General features: G+C 40.5%; 1 protein-coding gene across 1 annotated transcript in view; it reads left to right on the plus strand.

Moving 5' to 3' along the window:
- LOC125112447 (kinesin-like protein KIF28P) overlaps window positions 1-10137 on the plus strand; it is a 72244-nt gene extending 62107 nt beyond the window's left edge. Inside the window, exon 23 of the mRNA XM_047754628.1 lies at window positions 9470-10137. Within this exon, the coding sequence (XP_047610584.1) occupies window positions 9470-9622 (153 nt within the window). The 3' untranslated portion in view covers window positions 9623-10137. The remainder of the gene's footprint in view (window positions 1-9469) is intronic.
- The last annotated feature ends 1068 nt before the right edge of the window (window positions 10138-11205 follow it).

Raw genomic sequence — 11205 nt, forward strand, 5'->3', positions numbered from 1 at the left:
GGAGCTGGAGGAATCAGGCTCCCTGTCTTCAGACTATACTACAAAGCTACATTCAACAAAACAGTATTGTAATGGCACAAAAACAGAAATATAGATCAGTGGAACAAGAAGGAAAGCCAAGAATTAAACCCGCACACCTATGGTCAACTAATCTATGACAAAGGAGGCAAGAATATACAATGGAGAAAAGACAGTCCTTTCAATAAGTGGTGCTAGGAAAGCTGGACAGCTACATGTAATAGAATGAAATTAGATCACACCCTAACACTATACACAAAAATAAACTCAAAATGGATTTAAGACTCAAATATAATACCCTTAAAGGAAAACATAGGCCGAACACTCTCTGACAAAAACCACAGCAATATCTTCTCAGACTCATCTCCTAGAATAATTACAGTAAAATCAAATAAACAAATGGGACCTAATTACACTTAGTTTTTGCACAGCAAAGGAAACTCTAAACAAAAAGGCAACCCACACAGAACGGGAAAAAATATTTTCAAATGAAGCAATTGACAAGCCATTTGGACTGAATCTCCAAAATATATAAACACCTCCTGCAGCTCAATACCGAAAAAACAAACAACCCCATCAAAAAATGGGCAGATCTAAACAGACAATTCTCCAAAGAAGACATACAGATGGCCACCCAAAAAACCATGAAAAGATGTTTAACATCACTAATCATTAGAGAAATGCAAATCAAAACTACTATGAGGTACCACCTTACATCAGCCAGAATGGCCATCATCAAAAAGTCTACAAACAGTAAGTGCTGGAGAGGGTATGGAGAAAAGGAATCCATTTTAAACTGTTGATGGTAATGTAATTTGGTGCAACCACTATGGAAACAGTATGGAGATTCCTCAAAAAACTGAAAATAGAATTACCATTTGGTCTAGGAATCCCATTCCTGGGCACCTATCCAAAAAACCATGACTCAAAAAGATACATGTACCCCAATGTTCACTGCAGCACTATTTACAATAGCCAAGACATGGAAGCAACCTAAATGTCCATTGACAGAGGAGTGGATAAAGAAGATGTAGTGCATATGCACAATGGAATATTCCATAAAAAGGATTGAAATAACGGTGTTTGTGGCAACATGGATGGACCTGGAAATTATACCAAGTGAAGTTATACAGTGAGACACAAACATCATATGCTATCACTTATATGTGGAATCTAAAAAAAAAAAGATACAGTGAACTAATCTGCAGTACAGAAACTGACTCAGAGAGTTTGAAGAGACTATGGTTACCAAAGGAGACAGGTTAGGTGGGAAGGGATGGGCTGGGCCTCTGGGATAGCAATGTAAAATTGGGTTGTGATGATGGCTGTACAACTATATAATAAAATTCACTGAGTTAAAAAAAATAAAAGGAACACTCACAAACCATTCTTTGAGGACATTATTGCCCTGCTATCAGAACCAGATAAAGATACAAAAAAAAAAAAATTACTCAGGCCAATATCACTGATGAACATAGACAGAAAACTCTCAGCAAAATACTGGCAAACAGAATCCAACAATACATTAAAAGCATTGTACACCATGATCAAGTGGGATTTATCCCAGGGATGCAAGGATTTTCAATATCTCAAATAAATCAGTGTGATACACATTAAAAATGAACAATAAAAACCAGATGATCATCTCAATAGACGGAGAAAAAGCTTCTGACAAAATCACTAAACATTTATGATAAAAAAAAAAAACTCTCCAGAGAGCGGGCATAGAGGGAACCTACCCCAACATAATAAAGGCCATCTATGACAAACCCACAGCTAACATTATACTCAATGGTGAAAAGATGAAAGCATATCCTGTAAGATCAGGAAGAAACAAGGATGTCCCCCATCGCCACTGTTATTCAACATAGTTTTGGACGTCCTAGCCATGGCAATCAAGGAAAAAGAAATCCAAAATGGAAAAGAAGTAAAACTATCACTCTTTGCAGATGACATGATATTATACATAGAAAATCCTAAAGATGCTACATGAAAATTGGTAGAGCTCATCAATGAATTTGGTAAAGTTGCAGGCTACAAAATTAATGCACAGAAATCTCTTGCATTTCTATACACTAGCAAAAGATCAGAAAGAAAAATTAAGGAAACAATCCCACTTACCACCACATCAAAAAGAATAAAATACCTAGGAATAAACCTACTAAGGAGCCAAAAACATGTACTATATGAAAACTCTAAGATATGAATGAAAGAAACAGAAGATGACACAAACAGATGGAAAGATATATCATGCTCCTGGACTGGAAGAATCAGTATTGTCAAAATGACTACAAAATGACAAGGCAATCTACAAATTCAATGCAATCCCTATCAAATAACCAATGGCATTTTTCACACAACTGGAACAAAAAATTTTAAACTTTGGTATGGAAACACAAAAGACCCTGGATAGCCAAAGCAATCATGAGAAAGAATAATGGAGCTAGAGGAATCAGGCTCCCTGACTTCAGACTTACTACAAAGCTAAGCTACGGGTATCAAAACAGAAATATAGCTAAAGGAAAAGGACAGAAAGCTGAGAAATAAACTCATGCGCCTTTGGTCAATTAATCTATGGCAAAAGAGGCAAGAACCTACAATGGAGAAAATAAAGTCTCTTCAATAAGTGGGAGAAATAGATAGCTCTAAGTAAAAAATAAATAGATTTTAAAAGGCATGTGATAAAATTCAGCATACTACTACAGCAAAAATTCTTAGCAAACTAGGAATAAAATTCCTTAATGTGATAAAGGCAATCCTAAATGAATACAGATAAAGCACAATCTTTTTTTTTTTTTTTGTCTTTTTGCTATTTCTTTGGGCCGCACCCGCAGCATATGGAGGTTCCCAGGCTAGGGGTCGAATCGGAGCTGTAGCCACTGGCCTACGCCAGAGCCACAGCAACGCGGGATCCGAGCCGAGTCTACAACCTACACCACAGCTCACGGCAACGCTGGATCGTTAACCCACTGAGCAAGGGCAGGGACCGAACCCGCAACCTCATGGTTCCTAGTCGGATTCGTTAACCACTGCGCCACGATGGGAACTCCCAGATTAAGCACAATCTTAATGGTAAATCTCTCATGCCAGCTATCTTCACTTTTTGTTTTGTTTGCCATGCTCATGCCATGTGGAAGTTCCTGGGCCAGGGATCAAACCTGCTCCTCAGCAGCAGCCTGAGCAGTGACAATGCCAGATCCTTAACCTGCTGAGCCACCAGGGAACTCCCAAAAATCAGTATTTAAAAATTAGTTGAAAGAATGTATATATATCACTGAGTCACTTTGCTTTACAGCAGAAATTGGCCCAACACTGTAGATCGACTATACTTTAGTAAAAATATTAAAAATAAAAATTAAATTTGAAAGCTTTTGCATAGCAAAAGAAACCATTAAAAAAATGAAAAGACAACCCACAGAATGGGAGAAAGCTTTTGCAAATGACTCAACTGACAAAGGTTTAATCTCTAAAATATACAAACAACTCATACAACTCAACAACAACAAAAAAAACAACCTGACTGAAAAATGGGCAGAAGACCTAAAGAGACATTTCACACCAAAGAAGACATACAGATGGCCAGCAGGTATATGAAAAAAATGCTCAACATCACTAATTATTAGAGAAATGCAAATCAAAACTACTATGAGGTACCACCTTATACCAGTCAGAATGGCCATCATCAAAAGTCTACAAACAGTAAGTGCTGGAGAGGGTGTGGAGAAAAGGGAACTCTATTACACCATTGGTGGGATTGTAAATTGGTACAACCACTATGGGGAAACAGTATGGAAATACTTCGGAAAACTAAATACAGAACTACCACATGATACAGCAGTCCCACTCTTGGGCATGTATCCAGACAAAACTTTCATTGAAAACGATACATGCACCCATATGTTCACTGCAGCACTAGTCACAATAGCCAAGACACGGAAACAACCTAAATGCCCATCGATGGATGAATGCATTAGGAAGATGTGGTATGTATTCACAATGGAATACTACTCAGCAATAAAAAAGGACAAAATAATGCCATTCGCAGCAACATGGATGGAAACAGACTCTCATACCGAATGAAGTCAGTCAGAAAGAGAAAGACCATATAATATCATTATAAGTAGAGTCTAAAATATGGCTCACTTGATCCAAAGATGCTCTATATCTTTAGTCATAATGGATATTAAAATCAGAGGACAGTAGCAACACTGGCTTATTAGAATTTGGGCAACTGGACACCCACTGAAGGCTGATGACTCACTATAATGAAGGGCTGCCTTCTTACTGACCAGTTCTGAAGAGAAAACAAAATGCAAGTCTGGCTTCCAGCACGTCCGGGTCTGGCTGACACATGTGACTTCATTGGTATGGACCTCTTTTTCTTGCTCCTAAGCAAGTCAGAAAAACCTTCTAGAAGAGATGACTCTTGAGCTTAATGCTGAAAGATTATTTGCCAGGAAGTCAGAGCAAGAAGAGCATCAGAAGTGCAAGGACTAGCATCTAGCTAGAGACATACAACAGTAGTATTTCAGAGCAGGGACCAGGAAGCCCAAGAAATAAGATAAGCAGGGGATGGGACAGGTGGGACCTTGTGGGCTGCCTCAGAAACCCTGGACTTTATCCTCTATCATAATGGAGTCATAGGTTCTACCCTTTGGTCCAGGTCTGGGCCAAATCTCACCATGCAAACTGTATTATCCATTTATTCTTCACTGACTCAAATATACATCAACGAACAAAAATAAAATAAAATATGGCACAACTGACAAAACAGAAAAGATCATGGACATGTAGGACAGACTCGTGTTTGCTGGGGGGGGAGCAGGAGGGTGTGGGATGGATTGGGAGTCGGGGGTTAGTGAATGAAAACTCTTGCATTTGGAGCGGACAGGCAATTAGCTCCTGCTGTATAGGACAGAGAACTATGTATCTAATCACTTGTGATGGAACATGATGGAGGATAATGTGAGAAAAAGAATGTGTGTGTGTGTGTGTATATGACTGGGTCACTTTGCTATATAGCAGAAATTGACAGAACTTTGTAAATCAATCATAATAAAAATTTTTTTAAATGTCAATTAGATATGTGTGACACATATATACACTTGTGAAATCACCACACTCAAGAAAAGTCATCACGTCTAAAAATAAATAAATAAATTGTATTTGAATATAAAAGAAACAAGACAAAAAAATTAAATGGAAGATAGCATTTATAACTGCATCAAATGTAAGAACTACTACTATAAGTAGCCCTATAGCTAACATAAAAGAATAACATAAATTCTATGGAGAATATTTTAAAACTTGAGCGATGTTAAAAATAATCTAAATAAATGGAGAAACATGCCATGGCTCCATAGTTTGGAAGATTTGCTTCTGTAACTCTATCAAATCTCCTGAGAGTCAATATAATGCCAATAAAATGTAATGGCATCTGACAAGACAATCCTATAATTTAGATGGAATTCCAAAAGCAAAAGATTAGCTAAGCCAATCAAGACCCCAAAACAAGGTAGGAAGACATGCAGTACCTGATGTCAAGACTTATTTTAATAGTATTGTAACAGATGATAAGATATTGGCCCAAATGTAAATAAGATATCCAAAGGAAAGAAGAGAAGCCCCAGAAATACGTTCACTCAGAGCTCGAGATGATGTATGACCGAGGTGAAACCAAAGATGAATGTGGCAAGGATGGATTTTTCAACAAATAGTGCTGGAGAATTACAAGTACATATGAAGATAAATGAAACTGGAGTCTTATTTAAAACTATACCCAGAAATCAAGTTTAGGTGAGAATTAAAGACCTCGATGTGAAAGGTAAACCCCTAATGCTTACAGAAGACACTTTGGGAGATGTCTTTATGATCTTACAGTAGAAAAGGATTTAAACACGACACAAAATACCTAGATTTAAAGAAAAAGATCGCTAGATTCACCTACATTAAGATAAGTTTGGTTCATAAACCAAAGTAAGTCAAAAGGAATAGGAAAAGTCATTTGTAACACATTTAACATATAATGAGCTAATATCCAAAATAAAGTACTACAAACCAAAAAGAAAAACAGAAGTAGATTTTGACCCAATAGAAAAAAAATGGTCAGAAGACTAACAGAAACTTCACAAAAGAGGAAATCAAAAAGGCCAATAAATACATGAAAAAGTGCTTAACCTCATTAAATAATTTAAGGAACACTAATTGAAACCACAGTGATATACTAGATTATCAGACTGGCAAGTAACTATACTAGCAACAATTTCAGTCTGAAAATATCAAGTTTTGGTAAATATACGAAGCAACAGAAACTTTCATGCCATTCTGGAAGGAGTAGATTGGTACAACCACTTAAATACTGTTTGCCATTTCTCTAGTAAAAGTCAAAGATGCATCTTCTGGAGTTCCCGTCGTGGCGCAGTGGTTAACGAATCCGACTAGGAACCATGAGGTTGCGGGTTCGATCCCTGCCCTTGCTCAGTGGGTTAACGATCCGGCGTTGCCGTGAGCTGTGGTGTAGGTTGCAGACGCGGCTCGGATCCCACGTTGCTGTGGCTCTGGCGTAGGCCAGTGGCTACAGCTCCGATTCAACCCCTAGCCTGGGAACCTCCATATGCTGCGGGAGCGGCCCAAGAAATAGCAACAACAACAACAAAAAGACAAAAAAAAAAAAAGATGCATCTTCCCTAATAATATACACTTGCAATTCAACTCCTCCAGAGTAAACTGGTTCTGCAGAGACCTGAGCCCTGAGGATGAGGTTCTCAAAGTGGGGTTCCCCCACTGGCTTCTCAGCTTCACCTGAGATCTTGTCAGAATGCTATTTCCAGGGTCCCCTCCCAGACCTGCTGAATCAGAACCTCTGGGCTTGAGGCCCAGTTATACACGCTTTAACAAGCTCTCCAGAGGATTCGGCCTTAAACTCAAGTTTGAGAACCACCTCTTCCAGGCTATGTATGTACTGACTTAATTGCTCTCCTATTTGGAATGGTACTAGTTATACACCATTCTTGACAGAACTGGGAAAATAGTCTTCCAAGTCATTTTCTGTTTTGTGGTTCAGATGATGGATTGGCTGAAAAACTCTGCAGAAACCCATGCATATGTACGCACTGGCTGTTTTGGGTGTTTTTTTTTCTTTTTTGGTCTTTTTTTGTCTTATAGGGCTACACCCACAGCATATGGAGGTTCCCAGGCTAGGGGTCCAACTGGAGATGCAACTGCCAGCCTACACCACAGCACCAGCAACACCAGATCTGAGCCGCGTCTTCAACCTACACCACAGCTCACAGCAATGCCGGATCCTCAACCCACTGAGCAAGGCCAGGGATCGAATCCTCATCCTCACGGATGCTAGTCCAGTTCACTAACTGCTGAGCCATGACGGGAATTCTGCATTGGCTGTTTTTTTAATACCATCTTCCATAATAGCCCAAACTAGAAACATCCTAACATATCCACAGAAAACAAGCAAATTATGGCACAAACAGCCAAAAGACAGGCAAAATATACTGTCAGGACTGCATTCTAGGTGGCACAAAAATGATGATCACACACTTCCCTGCTTCTTGGCCAGGAGGAGGCAGTTTTTTCCTGAGCAGATGTATTCCAACTGTATCTATGCATACATTCTGGGTACTCTTTTGTATATATAGCTCACAATAAAAAAAAATAGGGAAAACTAGCAAGATGAAAGACACTAAAAATAAAGCTAAAAATAAGCCACAACCTGAGAGAATCTATTTGTATTATTTATCACCAAGATTAGTATCCAGAATATATAAACAACTATGTACTTTTTTTTTTGGTCTTCTTGTCCTTTTAGGGCCGCGCTAGCGGCATATGGAGGTTCCCAGGCTAAGGGTCCAATCAGAGCTATTGCTGCCGGCCTATGCCAGAGCCACAGCAACACCATATTCAAGCCGCGTCTGTGACCTACACCACAGCTCACGGCAACACCAGATCCTCAACCCACTGAGTGAGGCCAGGGATCGAACCCACAACCTCATGGCTCCTAGTCCGATCCGCTTCTGCTGCACCACGACAGGAACCCCAACAACCTACATACTTTTAAAATAGACAACGCATTGGAAAACACTTTAGAAAAAAATGACCAAAGCATCTGAGCAGGTGTTTCATTAAGGATCAGGGGAAAGGAAACGAATATGAAACCCTATCAATAGGAGAATTCCCACCCCAGACAATCCTTTGCAAACCTCAGAACTTCTACAGTATTAAAAGAATACATACCAATCTCAAATATTTGGATATCCCCCTAATTTTCCCTGTTGGCAGTAAGAAAAGGGCCATTCAATCGGCTTTCCCCAAACCAAACATGCTCCTAGGTGACTAGGTGACATGCCTCTGGTAGCAGCTTTCGAATGCAGCTTTCTAGCCCAAAGGGAGAACTCCCGGGACACCCCAATCACGTCCACACACAATACTTTCACTGCGGTGATGTGAGTCTACTCACATCACTGAACAGAGCAGGACCCTGTGTGGTCCTCCCAGGTACAAAAGCCCTGCTGTGTCCCCCATGTCTTTTTGTAGAAAAAGGCTTTAGTCCTCTAGACCTTCCTAAGTTCCAAAGGGCAGAGTCAAGCAGTTACCAGCTACAAAAGGGAAGGAACGCAGAAACAAAGGAAAAGCAAACCCAACATAATCCTTTCCATGATTGTTATCTTAAAATAAGGTCTTGATTTAAGACCCCAAACTGGAGAGGTCATGTCCTGTGGCTTCCATCAGCTGGCCCCAAGCCAATGTGAAACTGACGATGCTGGGAGGGTTAAGAACTAAAACTCCTGGGAGTTCCCCTTGTGGCCCAGCGGGTTAAAGACCTGAACAGTATCCATGAGGATGTGGGTTCGATCCCTGGCCTCACTCAGTGGGTTAAGTATCCAGTGTTGCTGTGGCTGTGGTGTAGGTCGGCAGCTGCAGCTCTGATTTGACCCCTAGCCTGGAAACTTCCATATGCCATGGGTGTGGCCCTAAAAAAAAAAAACACAACAAAAAAACCAAAACCAAAACTTCTGAACACTCATGAAAGCTCTAAGTGAATAATAAAATGCCTCGACCATTGCTTTTGCTCTCTTCTGAAAAGAAGTGAAAGGATCACAAGGCCATGATTTACCACTTTGCTTTGCAGGAACACAGCGATCAATCACAATCACCGTGACACATCCAGTCACAAGATGGTACCGTGAAGTCTGTGACCAAGGTCACATAGGAAAGCTGAAATTACAAAGATACCCCCCCCTCCTTACTTTTTTGCTTTTAAAAACCTTGTGCCCTGGCCAGCCAGCATGATGGAGACAAGGCCAGGTCTCCTCGACTAATAAAATTTTCTCCACTCCAAACTCTGATGTTTTGGTTTGTTTGTCCTCACTGTGCATTTGCCCAGCACAAGAACTTGGGTTTGATACACTCACTTTTTTCTTTCTTTTAATTTTAGGAAGACGATCAAATGCTTCGACCATTTGTACACCAACAGTCACACATGTTAAAGGACTTTGGGGACCTGCTTGAATCCAGCTTATGGAAACTGAAAAACGATGTTGCTCTTATAGTGAAAAAGAAGAGAGAATGTTTACTGCATGTGGAATAATGAGGATACACTAACTGAAAACATTTGAGCCTTGAGTTGTGAAGAATTATTTGTGCAGCTAACGAGGTTCATTAACTGGCTATCAGACTTGAATTATGGACTCAACATAGCCCATTTCCTACTCACTCAACCTATGACACCATTTTAAAGCAAAACCCTTCTGCTTTAGTTTTATTAAAAATCATGTAAAAAGGAATCCCTATCCAGGATGAAGATGATGTGGGAAATGAGAGAGGTGAATGGTTAGCACTCTGAGCTCTGAGATCTACTGCCTGGGGTTGAATCCATCACTAATCAATTGTGTGGTTTGGGGCAAGCAACTTCCCCTCTCTAAGCCTCTTTCCTCATCTGTTACGTGGGAATGGTAACAGTACCTACTGCAGATGGTTAATGAATATAAAAGAATATAAAGCACTTAGAATGTGCCTGGCACACAGAAGTAACTGATAAGCATTTGCCATTACTATTTTCAAGATGAACAGTTTGAAATGTCAAATAAAAGTTCTTTTAATAAATTTGCTGCCAGACCTATTCGAGTTATTTCATGCCCCTAATTTTGTACTCTTCCTCTGAACAAATCTCATATTCTACATCCATTTGTTTGGTTATCTGGTTCCATGCAAAAGGCCTGGAGTGGCAGAGATAAAGATTTATTATGAGATCTGCCAGGAATTAGTTAACCTCAGAGCGATCTTGATTGCACAAAGAACTGATTGATGAGTCCTAGTGAAGGACTTAGAGGCACTGAGTGTTCTGGGGAAAGGCTTCAAAAGAAAATTTTGTGGCCTCAGAGAGACTAACAGCAACAATAGCAGCAATAACAGAGATTCATCGAGTGCTTACTGTGTGCCAGGCACTAAGCTAAGTGCCTCTGGGTCCTTAACTAGGACTCTTCAATCAGTTCTTTGTGCAATCAAGATGGCTATCAAAGGCTACATAAGGAGTCTCCCTGGGAAGGCAGAGGCATCTGGGCTGGTGACCTCACCTTACTAACCAAAGCCCAAGGGCCTATGGGAGGGGCTGGGGTTTTGCCTGCAGCCCAGGCCCTGACTGAATGTATGTGCATAAACTAAAAAATAACCTGTAACCCTGGAGCCCAAGTGCGGACCTCCACGGTGGTGATGGCAAGGACAAGGGTCAGCAGAGCATCAGGGAATCCAAGAAAGCATCTGTCGATGAGGCAGAACAGCAATGAGCTCAGAGAAAGCAGGGGTGGCTTCTACTTCCTGGACTGAGCCTTAAAGTTTTTAGACAACTTGCAGAAAGTGTATTACTTGCCTCAAGCGAGTAATATACTTTCTCCAAATGAGCAGGTAGAGGCTTGGAGGGTTAAAAAGAAAATCAGGATGAGACACACTTAAATCTCAAGCTGCACCAAGGGTCACAGAGGCGGTCCTATATCAGTGTCAACACCAGAGCTCAATGCATAGTGCGAACACACACATGGAGTCTCCCTCAGCAGCCCCCAAATGCACACCTAAACCACAGATTCCTGGGCCCAACCTCCGCGCCTCTGGAATGCAAACTGCTGGGGAACCTATGCTGTTTATGACTCTGATATGCACGCTAGTCATGAGATCTGT

Source organism: Phacochoerus africanus, chromosome 12 (assembly GCF_016906955.1).
Source record: "Phacochoerus africanus isolate WHEZ1 chromosome 12, ROS_Pafr_v1, whole genome shotgun sequence".
Lineage (NCBI taxonomy): Eukaryota > Metazoa > Chordata > Mammalia > Artiodactyla > Suidae > Phacochoerus > Phacochoerus africanus.